The 20,847-nt window shown below is 48.8% G+C and overlaps 2 protein-coding genes across 5 annotated transcripts in view; one reads left to right on the forward strand and one right to left on the reverse strand.

Annotated features, from left to right (window-relative positions):
• USP22 (ubiquitin specific peptidase 22) overlaps positions 1-9,910 on the forward strand; it is an 89,454-nt gene extending 79,544 nt beyond the window's left edge. For all 4 annotated transcript variants that reach the window (XM_063414811.1, XM_063414812.1, XM_063414813.1 and 1 more), the window contains 5 exons: positions 1,963-2,089; positions 3,938-4,029; positions 5,401-5,463; positions 7,225-7,374; positions 9,300-9,910. In XM_063414811.1, the coding sequence (XP_063270881.1) occupies positions 1,963-2,089; positions 3,938-4,029; positions 5,401-5,463; positions 7,225-7,374; positions 9,300-9,342 (475 nt within the window). In that variant the 3' untranslated portion in view covers positions 9,343-9,910. The remainder of the gene's footprint in view (positions 1-1,962; positions 2,090-3,937; positions 4,030-5,400; positions 5,464-7,224; positions 7,375-9,299) is intronic.
• Positions 9,911-10,311: 401 nt separating this feature from the next.
• On the reverse strand, positions 10,312-20,009 carry TNFRSF13B (TNF receptor superfamily member 13B). Its single transcript, XM_063414816.1, has 5 exons — positions 19,926-20,009; positions 17,681-17,821; positions 16,662-16,778; positions 15,647-15,856; positions 10,312-14,826 (listed from the first exon to the last, which is right to left on the reverse strand). Exons 2-5 carry the CDS (start codon positions 17,817-17,819, stop codon positions 14,549-14,551), a joined length of 744 nt encoding a protein of 247 aa, XP_063270886.1. The 5' UTR covers positions 17,820-17,821; positions 19,926-20,009; the 3' UTR covers positions 10,312-14,548.
• Between the last annotated feature and the right edge of the window lie 838 nt (positions 20,010-20,847).

The raw sequence follows: 20,847 nt of genomic DNA on the forward strand, positions 1-20,847 counted from the left end.
CAGCGTTTTTATGGATTTTTTTTGTCATTTTTGTGTGAAGAAGGCTCAGAGCAACAATAAACACTCAATGCCTTTTGCCACATGATGTAAGAAGAAAACAAATTTTGCATTGGCTGCTGCCAGGCAGTGTGGTTTTACATGATCAAAATCTCTAGGTTTTGGTTCTGGTGGCTGAGGAGGCACGTGAAAAGAATTTACATTGCATTTAATATTTATCTAAATTCTAACACCAGGTAGGAGTCAGATTTTGCTGTAAGCACGGCTGAGAGTCAGCTACTGCCAGCTTAGTTGCAGGGATGCCATTAAGGATTAAAGGAATGGAGCTTTCAAAAAGAAAAGGTAATTCTGAGGCTGACACTTAGGCATCTTGGAAACAGGTACCTGGGGAGAAGGTTATGGCTTTGTGTACAGTTCATTTGGATCTTTCAGCAGATCTGAAAGTCATTCTCTTGTGGCAAATGCAGGTGTTTGCCTGAGGAAGAGATTACCTGGAGCCTGGGGCAAAGCTAATCCTCCTGAAATAAAAATTCATAGTCTCTAACACCTGATTTCTGATCTGCTTGACACCATTAAGATCAATAATTTTAAAGAAATGAAGGAATTAGTACAAATGAAAAATTGCTGATGCAGGAATACATCAAGAGGCAAAACCAGTCGAATTTTGATGATTTTCTTCAACCCAGAGATTAGTAGAATCAAAGTTGATGATAGGAAAGGAAAAACATCCAGGCTCAAAAGTACCTGCAGGAAGTATGGATTCTGGAAAGAAGTTAAACTCTGATGGATAAAGGGGATGGGTCTACGTCTTTATCCAAGAGTTAGCAAGAAAAGAGATCTGTAACTTCATGGCAGTGTGGCCATGGAGCTGAAGTTGACCTGAAGGAGGAAGGATTGAGCAGGAATGTGACACAAAAATGGAAGGATAAGGGCACAAACAACTATCAGAGCAAGTTTATGAGCCTTTTTAAAGACTTAAGGGAAAACAAATACAAAGCAAAAAAAAAAAAAAAAAAAAAAAAAGAAAAACAAACCAGAAAATGATGACACATAGACCAGGTAAAGGAAATCTCATTAATTAATTAGGAAGCTGTGATGTCATTTAGTGCTGGAGGCTGCTGTCAGAATGAGGGTGAGGGACAAACTGACACTGTGTTGCCCTCACGTTCTTCATGTGCATTAATGAAAATTTTTAAACTATATTTCAAAATATTTAACTCAAAAATTCTAGTTACAAGGCAGCCTCTGGGGAAATGGTTGATTTGACCTGTGGAATTCTAAAGTTGGAGGAGAGGACTGAGAAAAGAAAGTCCATGGTCCTGGCCTGTCTGTGCTGAATTTCTGGAAAAGAGGGATTTTGCTTTAGTTTGTAGTCAGAACATCGAGGTTGTCCATTTTCTGTGAGCACTCCTTTGTTCCCTAATGGTCTCTTCCCATCGCTCCTTTGAGCAGTTCTGTCTGAAAATTTTGAAAGAGATTTTTCTAGTTGTCAACAAATTTTTTTTTAGAAGGATATCTGTATTTTGAAAAGAACTTTGTGTTTACAAGCCTTTCCATCTCAGAGCTTTGATCCCAGCCCTGGAGAGCTACAAGGAAGAATAGAGTGTTCAGAAGAGTGTCTTCCATATCAATGTTTTTGGGTTTGAAAACAAAAGGTCTTTCTTTGCATTCTGTATGAAAATGAGTTGCTCTGCTGTAGGAGATGAACTAAAATTGAGCTCCTTTCTCAGTCACTGATTCACTTCAGTGCAAGTTAGAGCAATGATCCACATCCCATTTTAATATCTGAGCCACAGCACTTCACATTATTATGGTTTTATTGTAGGCTTTTCCAAAATTACTTAAAATCCACTGATTCTTGTCTCTTGTGGTGCTAGTGGCCCACAAGTAAAAGCATTTCCAGCACATGTCAAAACCCATCTGATTGTTTTGTGCATTCCTTTGCTTTTCAATATTTTTTTGTAGGTTTACAAGGCCAGAACATCTAGGAAGCAGTGCCAAAATCAAATGTAGTGGTTGCCATAGCTACCAAGAATCTACCAAACAACTCACTATGAAGAAGTTACCCATTGTGGCCTGTTTTCATCTCAAAGTAAGTTCACAGAGGGCAAACAGAGCAGAGGATGTGATTTCCTCTCTGAGAGGATGAGCTGAATTCTTGGATATGTCTTCTGGCTTTCACTGAATAAACATTTATGATATAAATTAATATAAAGAACATCTTGCCTTGCCCAGCTAGATTTTCTGTTCAGATGGTGTTACATTCTCTGATGGAGCTTTGCAGTGTGACTGAGGGAACTTAACCAGCTTGAATCTAGAGACAGAATGAAAGGCTGGTCCAAAACCTGAACCAACCTCCAGTTACACTCCCTCATCCTACAATTTTTACACTTTCACTGAAAGACTGCCACTGTATTGAAGGAAAAGCATGGAAAAGTTCAGATATCAGTGGAGAAACATTATTGTATTCCAACTGCAATGGAGTTTTAAACATTTTAAACACTTCCAAAGCAGGTCTCATGTGAGTTATATGTCAGATAATGGCCCTTGGATGGTTTAGTCCTGCACAATTTCTGTCTGAAATGTGGTGTGGAGGGAGCACTGTCACAGCAGGTGAAGGTCATTCTGTGTCAGGAGGCAAAGGGTCCTTGGAAAGTGATGCTACCTCTAGGAAAAGGTGTTACAGATGGAAAGATTTCCCCTCTGACTCCCAGGCATTTCCTTTTGGGACACTCATGCCTGCAGGTGTTCATCCCCACCAGCTCCTTCAGCTGCATCTTCAGCATTGACCATGAGGATGTGCAATGTCACATGTTAAATATATAAATATGTCACAGCCTGACTGCACTGGGTACAAGCACAGTTCCTTTGTTTTAATTTGGCTGTTTCTGATCTTCCCAAAGGACATTTTTTCATCCATTTTGGGCTTGGTTTTTATTGCTATAGAGTAGCTGACAGGATAGACCTTCATGATTCTCCTCTTTAGACAAGTAAAGGTGAATGTGCTCCACTCCTTTCCTATACTTAGTTCAGTATTTGTGTTATCCCAAATGACTGAAGATTTTTTGGAAAATAAATTACTTTTCCTAAGTGATTGTGTTGTCCTGTCTATGCAAAATGCAAATTTCATTTTGTGGGTTAATGCAAGAGAGAAATACAAAAGATAACAATTACAGAAGTCTCAGCTTTTCACATCTGGATCTGTTGCTAGGGAATTGTTACAGCATCACAATTGGAAAATAATTAACTTGAAGTGTAAATAGAGCAGAATTTCTGAGAAATGGAGAGGGAAGCTGCCTTTAAATAGAAACTCATTCATCTCTTTCTGGTATTTGTTCCTATTTTCATTTAATATTCAATGAAGGAGACGGGGAGAGGATGGTGGGTATTGCAGGCCCCTTTTGGCTGAGGGACAAGGCTTTTTTTGTTAGCATATTCCATTTTTTGCCATCATTTGAATGGGTATTCCTGTGTAGGCTTGACTCCTGTCACTTGGGATAATTGGATGGATTGAGAGTGTGAATCTGAAGGCAAACTCTCATCACCAGTTCTGTGAGCCAGGGTAGGCAGCAGCCATGGGTTTGAACAGCCCCAGTGCAAACAAACACTGCTTTGGGTAAAGCCTCAGTGTGCTCTCCCTGTTTAATCATTTTTTTCTTTGATGTCAAGTGGGAATAAGTTTGTATGCAAAGATATCAAGGTAAATAATCTAATTAATACTGTATTAACACTGAGCCCACAAATGGTTTATTTTCCTGGTAGAAATGTGTTGTTATTTACATGGACATTCCCAGAGAGCTGGTAGGAAAAAATCTGAGGCTGTCCCTGCGTAGTGACTGCTAACGTGCTTTCATGTTATCGTTTCTAAGCTTCAGACATTTATAAAAAATACAAAATGTAACTTTTCTCTAAAGAAAATCCCTCTTGCCTTTGCCTGCAGCGGTTTGAGCACTCAGCCAAGCTGAGGCGGAAGATCACTACGTACGTCTCGTTCCCTCTGGAGCTGGACATGACACCTTTCATGGCTTCCAGGTGGGTCCCAAACCCCCAAACCCTGAGCAGAGCTGGTCCCAGTTCAGCACAAAACAGGGAGCACACTTGAGGGTCCAGAGCAGTGTCTGTGGTGGTGCTTTTGCCATGAGCTTGTGTCAACCCATTTTTAGATAAACTGCTCAGTTTCATGTGCCTAAAAAGGATTTGTATTTAAACATTGTGGTGGAGTTCTAAATTTAATTAATGTGTGTTATGTTTCTGGTTGCTCAGTAAATTGATAGACCCACATCCATCATTCCTTCAGATCCCTGCTTTGGTCCCATTCCTTCAGTGCCCACCCACCCTCCATCCTGTGCAGATCAGAGCCAACCTCATCCCTAATCTAATATCCCTTTTATTCCTGAAGTTATAAAAACCCTTCCTCTTTATTCCTGCACATATGCAAATCTGGGGGTTTTTGTTTAGTACCTTCAACTTCTGTTTAGAGAATGCTGCAAGAAGCAAAAACGTAGTCCAGATTAAAATAGAAACAGCAAGACTTCTCCCACCTCCCAGGTTTGTGGAAAACGTGGCATTTATATCAATGCACCTTCATGAAAGGAATTTAATCAGCTTAATTAAAAAGTGTTTTTCAGGTATTCATGCAAATATGCAAGAGGATATTCAGATCTAATTTATATCTGAAGCAGTGCAGAAAGCCCCAAACCATGGTATCTTTTAACAGAGAGATTATTTGATGCTGAAATTCTACTTACAATTTCAAGCTTTGCCTGCACTCCTCATTTTCCAGGGAAAAAAGTAGATGCTTCTACCAAGAGAGAAAGGAGAGCCCTGAAGCTCTGTTAAATACTGTTATATTAAGAATATATAGTTTATTCCAATATATTCTGGAGATTTTGAGACTTCCTTGTTCCTCTGTGGTGAAGTCTCCCTGGATAGAACAGGCTCTGCTGATGAAAGGTATCCAACATAATGGAATAGAGATGGGATAATCAGCAGTAGTCTGAATTTCACCAGCATAATCCTATTGCTGCTGTCAAAACACAAAATGAATTTACAAGTCAGAGCCAGGATGATTAACCCATCACAAGATAAAGGATTGATGTAATTAGATAATTTCCCAGGTTTCAAATACAAATCTTTTCTTAACCTGTTTTTAAGCTTTTTGGATAAAACATTTGACGTAAACAGATGTGCATTTGCAGCACTGAAGCCCTGAACAGGAGGAGAAATGGTGTTTGTGATGCAGCACTGCTGTAAGAGCAAATAAAGCATCTTTAGCATCCTAATCAGCCCTTTGCAGTGAGGACCTGGATTCAGCAGAGGGGCTGTGTGTGGTGGCAGAGCAATTCCCTGGCTTTGGGAAGCCACTGCTTGAAGTGATGGATTTTTTGTGTGTGTGTGTTGCAGTAAAGAGAGCAGAATGAACGGGCAGTACCAGCAGCCGACGGACAGTCTAAACAATGATAATAAGTAAGTGAAGATTCCATGGCTCCTATTGTGAAACGTGGTTGCCTTCTAGAAGGAGATGGTGTTGTTTTACATCCTGCAGTGCCAGTGCATTTCCATTTCTGACAGCCCAGGAAGTCTGAAATGTTGTAAAATAAAGCTTCACTCACTGCAGTTCCTGCCCTTCCAGAGCTGAGGGGGATTCCCCCAGCAAATGGTCTGTGGGCAAAATTAAATGCTGTGGTCACAATATTTATTACAAGGGATGGGTGTTTCCTTGAAATATTCCTATTGCAATGGCAAAGGGAGATCCAGAGGACCAAAGAAAGCTGATAGAACACTGACACTCAAAGTCAGGAGCAGATATCCCAATAATCCTGTGGTCTATTGGTCAGGTAATGATTCCAGTCGGAATAAATGGTGGACTGGTGTGAGGCTTGCTCAGGAATGTGAAGGGGCTGTCATTGAAACCAGTATCCATTGCTTTATGGGAATAGAAATGGTCACACAAACCTTTCCTCTTCACTTAAGTAAGGTTACAAGTTTCATTGCTGCTGTTGTGTGTTTAAATTCAAGGCACTTGGTTTGCCACTAAAAGTTTCAGTAAGAAACTGGAATCACACCAAGATGTAAAACCAAACTAACCAGGTCTTAGTGCAGGTGTCATCCAGGCAGGTGCTATGTGGGCCTTAACTTGAGAAAATACTAAAAATTAAACAGATTTAGGTAATGAGAGCAAAGACATCTGGATTCCTCAGGGATCTGGGTGCAGGGAACAGCTGGGGCAATGTCAGAAGGCTCCAGCTGGGGCTGAAGGGTGCTGCCCATCCTAGCTGGATTCAAGGACTCCCCTAGAGAGGGTGGCTCTAAATCAGAGCTCTGCAGGCAGTCAGTGAATGGGTGCCTTGTTGTGGCAGCACTGTGTCAAAAGGGGTCTGTGAATTTTCAACTTGAGTAGGACAGTATCAAGTGAGATTAGAGAGATTATTTTATCATTGTGTAGCTGTCCTTGTGTCACACACAAAGTGTGAGGGAAGCATTTTATGAAAGAGTTAAAGAGAGTGGAAAATGTTTGAAAAAGAGCCACTAGTGTATTTAAGACTGGAAACAAAATCTTACCTTAGAACAAAAGCGCCAAAGACTTCAGTCTTGCACTTTAGAAAAAAAAAAAAAAAAAAAGGAAAAAGAAAATGAGAGCAACTTGATTATCAGTATCTTTCTTGGAACAGAGGTGGGCCTGCAAGTTTTCAAACAAATGCACAGCAGCATCTGAGAGCTGAAGTTAAGGCTGAATATATTCAGTACTTCAAAACAAGTACAGGCTTTGCAGATTAGGGACAGTTAATCAGTTCAGCAGTTTATCATTAGAAATATCTAAGATTATCTCCTTCCCCATACCTCAAATGCATTTTTTCTGGTTCACTAGAGTGAATCAGGGAAGTAGAAGGTCAGACTGGATAATCATGGTCCTCTTCTATGAGGATGCATATGAATATGAATGCATGAATATTGATCTAGTTTAGAAGCAGATTTGTAGCCAGTATTGGTAAAGCTGACAGTGATCACCAGACTGCAGAGCTGCAGAAATAGCAAGACAGGAAAACAAAAATGTTTCTTTTTTTCCCTGAGCAAGGCCACTCTTCCCAGCCAGTGTTAAAGCCGGTGTTTCACTGATGGATCAGATCCTTTACCATTGCTCTGTGTGTTCATGAACAAAAGCCTCTGCCTGTCTGAAGTTGTTTCCCCCTGTTGATGCCCGCACTCACGGTGTGTTTCCTGTGCCAGGTATTCCTTGTTTGCAGTAGTTAATCACCAGGGAACCTTGGAGAGCGGGCATTACACCAGCTTCATCCGGCAGCACAAGGACCAGTGGTTCAAGTGTGATGATGCCATTATCACCAAGGCAAGCATTAAGGATGTGCTAGACAGTGAAGGGTAAGTGGTCACCTGGGAAGGGGAAAGGAAGGCAAACTTAGACCTTTGTTGGCTTTTCCTTACTTTAAAAAGCTCCTTTTAATCATAGAGGAGGAGAATTTCTCTCTGGAATAGCCCCTGTAATGCTCAGTGCTTCAGCATCGAGACTGCACAATTCTGTTTATACAGAATAGATATTTATTTATGCTTTATAACCCTGGATTTGCTGAAGGAAGGGGAGGGGAAGGATGAGGGACATCAGGTGACTCTGCAATGTCTGGAACTGGTGCTCATGTCCAAGCTCCTGCTAATGGAAGGGATTCTGAAAAGCAGAGTGATGTGATCACCCAGTGCAGCAGCAGTGCTCACCTCTGTGACACAATCCAGTCCGTGCCTGCAGAACCTCGGAGTATTATGAGTGTAAAAGATTTTTAAAAAGCCATTAAAGAAGTGCTGTGAGCCAGAATAGTAAGGCTCTATGGGAGGCAGGTAGAGAACATGAGCTCTTTCTTACCTTATGGCTTTAAGTTAATCTCAGATTGACATTATGGCTTCTGATATTTATATTACACAAGTTTTGGGAGGACAGAGCAGTGTTTTTCAAGGGAAGCACCATGGTGTTCCTCATTTGAAGGAACCACTGGGGATTGGTTCCAAGAAAAATCTGAAGTCTTCATTTTGTATTTTCAACTGTGGACTTGGTACTGCAGAGATAAGTCTCTACCATTCTTGTTTTAATTATTCATGAGATTTTCAAGGATTGCTGCAGGCACAATGTTCAGGTTGTCATTTTTTTAATAGATATTCCCATTTTTCCTTTTTTTTAAACTTCATTTGGGAAGTAAAAACAGAAATCCATAATACCTGAATTTTAGTGTTAAATGACTTGACAGGGAACTCCTGCTTTGAGGTGAGCAGAGAAATGAGTTTGTTGTGATTCAGTAACTCCTGCCTGGTGCTCAGGTGGGGTTATGCCCATGCAAGAAGCTGCCAGAGGCAAGGAGGAGAGGATGCAGAACACAACTATTGCCCATAAGGGCTGGTTTGAGCTTTGGTGCATTTCCCTGCTTCAGATAAAGGCTGACATGGGAGCTCTGCACTGTGTGAGGGACTCTGTAGGGCTTGGATGGAATTTCAGTGACTGGAACATCTCAGAAATGCTCTGAGGACTCACCAGTGGCTGTGGCAGTGGGAACAGGGCTGAGTGGAGATGAGTCCCCTTCTTCTGTGTGACTGCTGAGGGCTGGGCTCCCTTTGTACCCGTACACACACAGCACTTAGGGACAGGGAGAATTTCAGCCTTTAAAGCAGCAGATTTGAGTACAGGTTGACACATCAGATATTTGACTGGGACAGGAGTGTTCACCCACGTGGCTGCTGCTTTGTTTGCTTCTGTTCCAGTAAATGGGAGGCAGTTTGCAGTGATCTTGGTCTGATCTCTGGTAGTGACTCTAAAGCTGTATCTTAAAGCACCTTTATTTTGTGTCACATTGCTGTTAAATGCTTGCTGCCTGTCTGGGCACCAACAGAATCCAATCTTCCAGAGTTTTCAGGTCCTGAGTAGATTTTACAAGGTTTGACTCTTCATAGAATCACAGAATGGCCTGGCTAAGAAATGACCTTAAATCTCCTCTCACTCCAACCCCCTGCCATGGCAGGGACACCTTTTACTGTCCCAGGTTGCTCCAAGCCCTGTCCCTGGCCTTAAACACCTCCAGGGACGGGGCATCCATGGGGTTCCTCTTTGATGTACGGCTGCTCAGTTCCCTGAGTTGCTGGTAGAATTATGTCAGCTGTTTTCCCTTCTCATCCCTGCTTAGTGTCCCTGGAATCGCCTCAAATTGAAAAGAAAACCAAAATTAACAGCCCTCATGTCTTATGGTTGCATCAATGGAAACTCATCTGCTTTGGCACAGAACTGACACTGGCCCTCTGCTCTCTTCCAGATATTTGCTGTTCTATCACAAACAGTTCCTGGAGTATGAATAGCCTTATCCAGCAGCTTGTCAGATGTAAACAAGGAAGAAACAACGCAAGCCTTCTGAACCGACACACAAACCTACCTGAAATGAAAAGACCCATTACAAACCAACTCGCACTGAGCTGTAACAGGACCTACTTGACACTGACTCACAGCCTGGAGAGTGAGAAATGAACAATGTCCAACGTGTGTGCAGTCCCACAAGGACACAAAGGGGGAAAAGAGGCTGCAGTCAGTCACTTAACAGAGGAAATATAAAATGAAAGGAATGCTCTGGGTGGGGGAAATGGGAGCAGAGGAGTCCGGGCACTGGTACATCTCCTGTGTTCCTCCAAAATGTGTGTGGGAAGGCAAAGGATTCTACCCTCATCTCCATAAAGCATCTTCTCCATTTGGTGCTTCAGCTCCAACGACCAATCATATAACAGTTAAAAGTAAAAATCCAAACCCATTTTTTTATGCATATGGGTCTGAAAGCAGTAGAGTGGAGGAGGAGGGGATGAGACAACTAAAGGACTTTGCAAGTATCTTTTTATTTGTGAATTTTAGTTATTAAATAAATACAGTATGAAACTATTAGGCTCTTTTTTTTCCAACAACCGTACAAGAAGTCCTGGATTGTGGAACTGAAGCTGCAGTACTCAGACAGGTTTTCAAGCATGCCTGCTTGCACAGGTAATGTTCAATGCCATCGGACTGCTCATCCAAAAGCATCAGCACAGAGTCTGTTGTTTGAGCCCTTTTTTTGTTTTGTTTTCTATAAATAGCTATTTTCTTAATTTTTTTTCCTTTTATTCCCTTTTTTCACAAGAATGAAATTCATAAATGCAACCATCAGTAAAAATGAATGAATTGGCGTGTTTATACTGTAAGAGTGGTCTTGGTTCTTTTTGGTTTTGTTTTTTTGGGTTTTTTTTTAATCTTGTGAATAACTTTGAATTTCTCAAAAGCTCTTGTTTTGTTGTTGCTGGTTTTGGTTTGGTTTTTTTTTACCCTGCTGCCTTCCAAAGGTGGATTTATATATATCTGACACTTGAGAGAACCTCATTGGTGAAAAATGTACCATCTGTTGGGAACGGTGGCTGCCGGGGCAGCTCTGAGCCATGGATCTGCTGCTATTGAGCCCTTCTGCAGTGCTCTAAGTAAACAACACATTTTCCTGGTATGTGCTAGGCTGGTATTGGTTCCTTGTATCCTCCCACATGGATTAACCCTTCACGTGCTCCTCTCCTCTTGCAGTGCCTGTGTGTTGGTGTTGTCAGCTCGCAGCTCTGGGGCCTTTCCTCCCCTCCGTGCCTGTGGCCTGAGCTGCTCCTGCTGGATCTCAGGGGCTGGGGCTGGAATCACAGCCTGGGACAGGAGGCCTTCAGAACAGAGCTGGAAGAGCAAAAATAGCTTTGTTCTCCTTTGTGGAGAGGGTGGAGTGTCAGCTGGGCACTGCAAAAATTGGTGTCACACCAAAAGCCACAGAGTGGTTTGGGTTGGACTTTCAGCTTGTTGGAGCCCCTGCCCTGGGCAAAGACACCTTCTGCTGTCCCAGGTTGTTCCAGCCTGGCCTTGGATCCTTCAGGCATCCAGGGTTCCACCACAGCTCCTCTGATCTTTAACCTCTGCATAAATCCCCAGCCAGCCACTCCTCGGCTTTGCCAGTGTGGAAGGGCAGGGAGGGATGTCAGCCTTTCATTCTGTGCTCTAGGAACAGGGCCCAGGTGTGTAACCTGCCCCAGACACAGTCTGATAAACAGAAAAACAGGAAAATAAGGAATTGAGTGTGTTTGGTTATTAAATGACCATCGTACCTGAGCAGCTGAGCAGAAGGACAGTGGAATTCTTTTGATTTGCACACAGACTGGAACAGAACGAGGAGGTTTTGTACATCTGTGACAGGGCAGGGAGGAAGAAGGGACGAGGGGGAGCATCTGGAGCCAGACCCGGGAGGGTGGGTGTGGTTTGGGGGTGCCCCGGTGCTGCCGAGGCCAGCGCGTTGCTGCCTGTGTGACCCGTCGCGCCGGGGTAATTTAATTTCCATTTGTACCCGGTTTGAGCGGAGCATTCCTGCGCTGGAGCTGCAGCTGCCTGGAGCCGCAGGAGAGGGGCCCCTCCTTCCCCCGAGCCGAGCACGGGATCGTGCGGATGCCGTGCGACGCTTTCCGCTACCTTTTAATAATGCAGCAGCCTTGCGGAGGGAGGCAGCAACCCGCCCTCGTCATCCCCGCTGCTGCATTGGCATCCCCGCCCGGATGGGCACTGCCACCCTGAGGATGACTCCGGCGCTGCCTTCGCTTTGTGGCGCCGGGGTCTGAGCCTTTGGCTGCCCTTTTAATGAATTCTCTTTATCCACAGCACACGCTCGGCCGGCGGAGCTGCTGCAGCCGGCTTTGTTAAGCCTTCAGGAACAAATTGTTTAGGGACGAGGCAGCCGTATAAATCACCCTTGGTTTTTCCTCCCCGCCCATCTGGTGGAGAGGGTTCTGCTCTCGCAGATGGTGCTCGGGGGGAGCTTTCAAGGCTCTCTTTCTGCTTTCAAAAGCAGAATTTCTGGGGTATTAAAAGGTCTATTATTCTTTTCTTCCCCCCTCTCCCGCCTGCCACCCCAGCTCCCGAATCACAGCAGGTTCTATTTCCAGCAGCAGTAAATCCAAGCCGGTTCCGAGAGGAGGGGACGGCATTTTCCCTTTTCCTATAAAAATGGAAGAGCAGCTGCTGGTGTACCCCTCACGCTGCTTTCTCTCAGACACAGCCTTCTCTCCCCCTCCATCCCTTCAGCAGCAGCCAGGCAGCTCCTGCGCTGAATTATTCCCGGCAGAGCCGCGAGGTTCCTCCGTGGAGCTCCCTCGACATCGCCCGTAGGAAAACGGCGGCCACGGAGCAGCGAAGGGAGGGGGAAGCAAAGCCCCCTGAGGTGCTGCCAGTCCGCAGTGACAGGCTGCCTCCTCCACCAGTGACAGCTCCTCATCCTGGGGAGCAGTTTGGGCTAGACTTGTTTATTTTGAGGTACATTTCCTATCGGCACAGCTGGATCTGTTGGGAGGAGGCATTTGCCGGAACAAAGGCTGGTGCAGCGCTGCGGGCTGGCGGTGGGGTGTGTTCTGTTACCTGCCAGCAGTGAACACAGCTCTCCAGGGGTCACTGAAATAGCCAGAAAGTGGTTTTAGCTACATTTTAATGTCCCTCAGCCACTCGAGTAGAGATAGAGCTTTGCCCGATGATGGTGTTTGATGGAAGAAGCAGAAATGTGAGAACTGGTTAAACCCTGGGCAGGGGCTCTTGCTCAGAATCAGCGTCTTTAATTCGATGTGGTTTGACTCATCCCATCTGGAATTGCTGCTGTCCTGTACATAGTGTCCCTCTGATACTGGAACTGATGTCCCCAGGGATGACCCTTCGGAGCTGCTGGCCAGTGGCTGTAAAATGTGATGCCAAATCCATTGATTCCTCCTGGTTCTCCAGCTGAGGGTGTTTGCCATTTTTCTGCTAATTTGTTCAAGATGCTCTGTGTTACCTTTTCTCTGCTGATAATTGTAGTTACATTCCCAAAAGGAGGGGAGGGTGTCTGGGAAGGACTTGGCTTCAGGTGAGTGTTTTCCCCAGTTTTTAAAACATCACACGGTGACAGGAGGAGCAGCCCTGTCCCAGCCCTGGCTTTGTCTGGGTGTGGCCCCCTGAGCCAGCTGGGACAGGAGCTGCTGGTGCCACACGGGGTGAGCTCCTGTTCTCACTGGCACAGGCATGGCCCTAAAATCCTTCTCATTTGAATAATTGATGCCTCTTGGTCCTCCAGGGATGCCCTAATGGTGGCACGTGTTCACTTAATTCTGTCCCGTTTTTAAATAAGGTTCTGAATCTCTTTGTATAAATACCATGACCAGGGGTTCCTGGAGGTCTGTGGGTCACCAGAGCTGGACTGGATCCTGTGTCCTCAGGAGCTCCCTGCTGGAAAGGGGCAGCCTGGTGAGGCCCTGGCTGCTGCTCAGGGTTTTCCTTCTCCTGAATTCCCTGGCCTTGCTGGGAAGTGCTTGGGCAGAGAGGGCACAGAGCCGGGGCCATTCCCAGCCATGGTGCCAGGGGAGGATGTGCTGGTGCTGCCCCCAGGTAAGTGCAAAACCCTTCACCTGCAGCTCTCCCACCTGAGGGGGGATCCGAGCCCAGGGAGGGCGGGGGATGTGGGATGCAGGGAGGCAGAAGGAGCAGGAGCGAGGGGTCAGGAGAAGCCGAGAGGCTTTGGAGGTCTGAGCACAAACAGGAACCTGAGGAGAGCAGAGCAGGAGCAGAGCACAAATGCAAAGGGAGGCAGAGGGATGTAGGAGACAAATGGCAGAGCAGGAGATGGTGGGAGGGGAAGAAAGAGGCTGAACAGGAACCAAGAGCCTGGGGAAGCTGAGGGAGAGATCAGTCTATGCCAAGGTGCAGAATGAGGGAGAGCTGAGCAAGGGTAGAGGCCAAGGTGACTTCCAGGGTGGAAAGACTTTTGGAGCTCTAGAGGAATTGGGTTGCTATTGATGCCACAGGATTTGGGACCATGGTGTTGGAGACTGTGGGAGCTGAAGCTGTGGGGCAGGAAACCACAGGTCTGGGGATCACAGGAACTGACAGCAGCACATTTAAACCCAATTCCGTTGAGGATTTTGGTGCCTGTCCCAGCTCCTCACATGCAGCATCGTGTCCTGGTCATGAGGCACCATCACCCATGGCAGTGCTGGAAACCGGCAGTGGAGCTTCCCACACCAGCTCCTTATAAATTTCATCAGTAAATCCTTGGTTTAATTCCATGTTTGAGACGTTTACAGCCATGCTGAAAATTGTTCTGATACATGAAGGAATCCCCAAGCAGGGAGATCTGAGCTCTCCATGGGGACCAGTGGGCACCACTTGATCCTTTGCAGGGATGCTGGTGGTGGAACCAGTACGAAAAGCCCCCATGAGATGTCCCAAGGGCCAGGATGCACTGAGATCAAGCTGGAGGATGAAGTCAGATGCTGCTACATGGGAAGCAACTTCTTTCACTGGGAGTGCACAAGAGTAATGGGAATTTGGTTTCTTGAATGGAAGCAAAGAGCTCTGTGCAGCCTCCAGCCCTGTCTGTATCCTACAGCCCTTGGCCCAGCCTGGGCTGGGTAGAGCCTGTTCCAGTCACTGGCAGCAGAGGGTGAAGCAGCTTTGGGGGCAGAGGGAGCATCCCTCCGTTCTGATCCCGTGCTGGAACATCCACGGTGCTCACACCACGGGAGTCTTCTCTTGGGAAGGAGAACAGATGATTTTGAAGTGGCCGTCGTCAGGGCTGGGAACGGCCCCAGCGCTTCCCGTGCTGCAGATCCCGGAGGAGGAGGAGGGAGCAGCCCTTTCCCCGGGGTGGCAGGAGCTGCCGTGGCAGGGTTTGGTCTCTTGTACAGCAGAGGCGTGTCCAGGGAAGCAGAAACCACAGGTTTCCACTGGCTCTGGGATTCTGATGCTGGTGAATCCATCACCAACGCTGCCAGCTTCCACCAGCCGATCTGCAAATAAACTCTGAGTCAGCTGAGGGGGTTTAGGAGCAGCTTTCACCTGAGAATGCTCTGAAGTGCTGCCCTAGAGCCTGTGAAAAGCTGGCCCTGGAATGGGAGAGGATACCCAGATCCCAGCATGGATTCACTGCATCACCTGAAACACCCAGAAAATCTCTCCAAAACCTTGTGGCTTATCCTAAAAAATCACCCTTTGATCCTTGTGTCCTTCAGCAAAGCAGACAGGAATGGCTTGAGGGACAGTCCTTGGAGTGACTCCAGGTGTCACATTGGCTCACAGGGTCTTCCTCTGTGATTTCTGACATTCATGGCTTTGATGTGAATGTCTGTAAACATGGGAGTGTGTGATGTGTGTGCAGAAATAGGTAAGTAGACAATTTTTCTTTGGGAGGGAGAAGAAAAGAAGAATAAAACCAGTTTTTCCATATTGAATTTTTCCACATTATCCTTTCTCCTTTTTTTTCCAAACACAAGGACTTGTGAAGCCCCTCTGGCTGCAGAACTAAAACTGGGTATTTCTGGGACAGGTGTTTGTTTTGGAAGAGGGTTGGCTTTTCTCTCCTCTCCCTCTGGATGGGGACTGGAGAGGTGCTGCAGGAGAGAAGCTGTGCCTGGGGCTTTGCAAGGAGTGACTGAGGGGTTACGGTGGAGAATTGGGCACAGGGGTCCAGTCCTGCTCCTCTTCCAGGCTCACACTCGTTGTCTTTGCTTTTTCTCCCTCCCCTGTTAGGAGCTGGCTCTGCTTTCTGCCTCTCCAGCAGTGCCTGGCAGCCCCAGCCTGTCCCAGTGCCCCCAGAGCTGCAGCACCCACCTTTGGCAGGGTCCTCCTTGCAGTGGCAGGTCCCGGCGCTGGCCTGGCAGGTGACCCCGTCTCCCTTCCTGCGCAGGTGGGTCCAGCCCAGGAGCAGGGAGCAGATGAGGGTGCAGAGGCAGAGCCCCAGCAGCAGGTACAGCACCAGCCACGGGTCCTGCTCCGCGCACGCCTTCGGCTCCAGCACGGCCGCCGGTCCCGCAGGCGTGGCTGTGAGAGAGGGGGAGCTCAGACACCTCTGGGGTGCTTTTCTGGCAGGGACAGAGCTGGCAGCACCTGTGCCCTCCACTGGGAAAGGATTTGAGAGCTGTGTGATGTGAGTGCTGTGGGTTTCCTCCAGTGGATAATTTGGGTCCTTTTCTTTTTCACAGTGGGAAAAATGGGATTGAATGGGTTGTGGAGCAACCTGGTCTAGTGGAAGGTGTCCCTGCATATGGCAGGAGGTAGAACAAGATGGTCTTTAAGGTCTCTTGAAACTTAAACCACTCTGATTCTGTGACAGTTGGGCACAGAGCAGCCCATGGGCCTTTCTCTCCATCCAGGAAAGTGTTTTACACCTGATATGGATTTCCACCCTGTGGGTCTCACCCCTATAGGACACACGGTGGCATGAGGGGCATCCAAGCTCTGTATTTCCTCTGTTCATTGGCATTTCTATTCCCTGGTGAGGTAGAGGAGATCCCTTCCCACACCCCCTCCATGCCCTCCCCCATCTTCAGGGATCATTTCAACGCCAGTGTAGGACTGGGAGATCTTGGAGATCTGTTCCCTCCTCCTCCTCCTCCCCCTCCCCGAGGGCTGGGGGCAGCTCAGCCGGGTGGGATCCACGCTGGCTGGGGGAGCTGCCCAGCTTGTGAAACACCAGCACACGATGGGGGAAAGCCACTGTAGGAGGGAGAAAATGGGGAAGAGATGCCCTGGCTGCTTTTGCCCAGCCCCAGAGAAATGGCAGCCCCCAGAACTGCAGTCCCCTGGGACAAAGTGGGGCTGTTCTGGTGCCCCTTCCCCGACTCACGCTCGCAGGACAGGGCACATTCCTTGGGGTGCTGCCCGCACACCGAGCTGCACTTGATGCAGTTCTTCACGAGATCGTCGTAGTAAAACCCGGGTCTCTTGTTGCAGTCCATGGACTCTGCGGGAGAGGAGAGAGATGCTCATGGTGTTCTCAGCACGCCCCCACCACCCCAGTGCCCGGATTCACGAGAGGATGAGCCCAGCTCACTGCTCTGGCAGGCACAGGGTGAGACCTGCCCGCTGCCCAAAGCACTGGCAGCCTCTGCAGGGCTGGCAGGGTGACAGATCCAGGGATTTGGGGCGGTGTTTGGCTGGAGAGCCGGGGAAAGGCATCTGCTGGCAGCTGCTTGGGGAGGGGATGGTCTCAGCCAGCCTGAGGCAGCTGTGCTCACCTGGGAGCTCCTGGCTGCTGCTCTCAGAGGTGCTGCTGCTGCCCTGAGGCTTGCACGGCTTTTTGAGGCACACCAAACCCTGCCTCAGCACTGGCTCGGGATGCCAAGAACGGCATCTCCTGTCCTCGACAAGGAGATGTTCACTTGTGGCTACTAAATGAACCCTGGGACGGGGTGAAGCCACCTCAGGCTATGACTGAAGGAAGGGTGCTGGCACAGGGTTGGGGTGCAAAGTTCCTCTCTCCCTCTTCCTCCTCCCCAGCTGTTTTCAGGACACCTCAGTGCCTATCCCAGGTCAGGGGTTTATCGTTATCCACAACCACTGAACCCGGTGGCTCCCCAGCCCTGCCTTTGGAGGGTGGGATGGCCCCAGTAGGGGACACGAGTGCTGATGCATCCTTGTGACCCCAGAAGGGAGCAGTGCAGAGCTGCAGGCTCTTGGTCCTGGCCTCGCTCCTGAGCTGTTGCCAGCCCCAGTCCATCCATGGAGAGCTGTCACATCCCCCTGTGGTTTTGGATTGAAGCTCTGCAAAGCTGAGCTGGCTCAGAGCCTGTCCCGGGGTCTGATCCTCCCTCCTAGCTTTGCCCCATCCCTGACTCTTCCATCCAGGGACACCCCAGCACTCACCACACACAGCATCACACCTCCTGGCCAGGGACTGCCTGCACGCCAGGCTGCAGGGGATGCACTGTGAAACGAGGGTGTCCCAGTACTCCTGGTCAGTGCAGTTCTTCATGGCATCCTGCCCCACACGTGTCCCATCCATGGCTGCAGGACAGAGACACAGGTAAGAACGGGGTGGCCACCACGGGGCTGCTCTGCAGCCACCTCCACCCTTTCTAGGGCTGGGACTCCTGGCAGGGAGATCCTGGCTGTCCCTCAGTCCTCTCTGCTCCCAGCCTTGAGCAAAAAGCACACAGACAAATCTGCTTTTCAAACGGTGTGTGTGACCTGTGCCAGTCCCAGGGGACACACAGAGAACCCACCCTGGCTTGGGGGTGGCCCCGTGCTGTGCCCCGAGGGTCTGGGGATCCCTGCACCTGCCGGTGGGAGCACCAACACTGGGGATGGTTCCTGTCTGAAAATACCAGAAACACGACCTGGTGTGTCATTCCTGCCCTTTCTCTTGGGTGTTCTGGTGTCATAGTGAAACCCAGGCTGATGTGTAAGACATGTTAGAGCAGAGGGACGAAAATCTCCCCAGGAGACTTTGCACACCAGTTTAACCAGTGCCACCTGGAGGTGGACGTGCTCTTGTCCCTGTCACAGGCTCCTTGTCCCATCCTCTGCTGCCCCAGTGCTCCCCGTGCCCTTGTGCACTGGATGTGATGCCAGAGGCACAGGAACAATTCTCAGCAGCATAAAATTCTACTGACAAACTGACATCTTGAAGAATTAGCGGGCTGATAAAAGCTCCTGTGTTGTGCCACGCGCGGGGTCTGCAGCCAGCGCGACAGAGCAGCCGCAGGAACCTCTAACCCAGCCCGAGGGTGGCCATGGTGGAAATGAGCTCTTTGCTCCTGAGAGGGCTCCCCGGAGCCACAGCCCTCCCCGGAGCCGTGCCTGGAACTGCAGCTGTTTCCTGCAGGGTGGGAGATGCTGAAGCTGATAGGGCCCAAAGGTTTGAAACTTCCCCGAAGCCACAGTGCCGGCCTCTGCGTGCCCCAAGGCTGAGCTCTGCCCTGGCAAAGCCAAACCTTTTATTTCTATACAGAAAACCCCCTGAATTCTGCCAGGATTTCTCCTCTCTCCAGGAGTTGGGAGTGTGCAGAGACTGGGCACTTTGCACGTCTGTCCTGCCACTGCCCACCCAGCACCTTCCCTGCACAGGGGCCGGGGATGGGCCGGGTCCTACCTGGGCAGCACAGGTGAAACCCTCCCATTCCCAGGGAAAAATCCTCTCTGCACTGGGATGCTGGCCTGGCACTCCCAGCTGTTCAATTAACATTGCTGTAAAATTAAATAATGACTTTCTGTCCAGCTGATGGAGACATCCCCAGGGCAGAGCGAGGCTCAGGCCACTGCTCTCCTGGGATGCTCTTGGAAGAAACTTTGTACCCAGAGGAGCCCCCCAGGGGTGGCAGGAAGCCCTCTGGGGGTTACTGAATGCCCTGGGGATGGCAGGGAGCTGAGCCATCCTTGAGCTAGGGGGGTTTCCCATGGGATAATTGATGGGAAATGGATCTGGGGCTGTGTTAAAGCTGAGGGGCTGCAGACCGGGAATCTCCCTCCCAGATGCTGTGAGGACACATCCAAGGAGATGTTGGGTCTCATCTAGGACAGACCTTCCCCTCCTTGGGGAGTCCCAAGGTACGTGTGGAGCTCCCAGCATGGACTTCTCAGCCATGGATTTTCCAGCAGAGCCAGGTGAGTCTTTCCCTCTGCCTCTCAACCACCAGGATCCTCTGAATTCCCCCACAGACCCCTCACACCAAGCTTTAAGCAACCACAGGGCAAGGGGGAATGGCTTTAAGCTAAAGAAGGGTAGATTTAGATTAGTTTTCAGGAAAAAAAATCTTTCCTGTGAGGGTGGTGAGGCCTTGGCTCAGATTCCCAGAGCAGCTGTGGCTGCCCCTGGATCCCTGGAAGTGTCCAAGGCCAGGTTAGACAGGGCTTGGAGCAATCTGGGATAGTGGAAGGTGTCCCTGCCCATGGCAGAGGGGTGGAACTGGATGAGAATTAAGCTCCCTCCCAGCTCAAACCATTCTGTGATTCCCTCTGCAGCCCCCCAGCACTGCCCACCTTCAGCAGGGTGGGAGCTCTGAGCAGACCCTGCACTCCCTGCAGGCACTGGGAGCATGACCCACCCCAAACCTGGCACAGACAAACCCCTCACCCCCAGCCCCTGCAGCCCCTCCGTGGGGTCACTCACATCTGACTCTCCAGCGGTGTCTACTCCCCCTTGGCTCCTGCCATGGCCCCAAGAGCTGCAGCCCGGAGCCCCTGCATGGCTCAGGGGTTTATTCTTAGAGAGATTTGATTAATGCCTGGGCTGTGCATTTCCTGGGGTTTCCCCTTGTCCCTTCCATGCAAATTGGCTGCACACTCAGCGCCTTGCATTGGCTCCTGGGGTCCCTGGGCTGCTGAGGACAGGGTGAGGGGACATTGCGGGGTGATGTGTCACCAGGACCAGGGACAGGTGTCCTGGGCCAGCTGGCCACATTTCAGAGGGCCCTGGTGGAGTGGGAGCTCTGCAGCACCTGCTCTTGCATCACGGGACTGCAGCAGAGTCCCAGAATCATAAAGGTTGGAAAAGTCCTCTAAGATCATCAAGTGCAACCATTCCCTCAGCACTGCCACGTTCATTGATGAACCACATCCCCAAGTGCCACATTTAAACACCTTTTCAATCCCTCCAGGGCTGGTGATTCCACCACTGCCCTGGGCAGCCTGTGCCAGCCTGTGCCAGGGGGATGTTGTCTTCAGAGAAAGAAGTTTCACTCTGTACAAGCGGCAGTTGCCAGGACCAAGCATTGCCCGGAGCATCCATCTTTTCCATGTCCTCAGGATGGTCACCACAAGCCACTGTCCTCTCTTGTCTCCTGCTCACAACTCTTAGAACATCTCTGGATCCCAGTGAGGTACCTTAAAAACCAACTTTCTCTGGTCATCCATGTCTGGGAGGCAGGAGGGCTGTGCCATGTCCTGCATGGGCAGCTGAGTCCCAGCTGGGCTCGTGGCACAAAGCATTAATAACATATTAATGCACATTAATGACATATTAATGCTCATTAATAACACAGCTTGTTTACACAGGGGGAAAGAGCCACCTCTGCACTGCTGGCAGCCTTCAG

This window comes from Prinia subflava, chromosome 17, assembly GCF_021018805.1.
Source record: "Prinia subflava isolate CZ2003 ecotype Zambia chromosome 17, Cam_Psub_1.2, whole genome shotgun sequence".
Classification (NCBI taxonomy): Eukaryota; Metazoa; Chordata; class Aves; order Passeriformes; family Cisticolidae; genus Prinia; species Prinia subflava.

Excerpts from the sequence above, each read along its gene's own strand:
- TNFRSF13B (XM_063414816.1), bottom strand. The coding sequence starts at position 17,819 with ATGGATGGGACACGTGTGGGGCAGGATGCCATGAAGAACTGCACTGAC. Across the intron at positions 16,779-17,680 it reads GAGGTGTGATGCTGTGTGTG|AGTCCATGGACTGCAACAAG; the intron begins GTGAGTGCTGGG and ends CCTCTCCCGCAG. Across the intron at positions 14,827-15,646 it reads CAAGGAGGACCCTGCCAAAG|ATCGGCTGGTGGAAGCTGGC; the intron begins GTGGGTGCTGCA and ends GTTTATTTGCAG.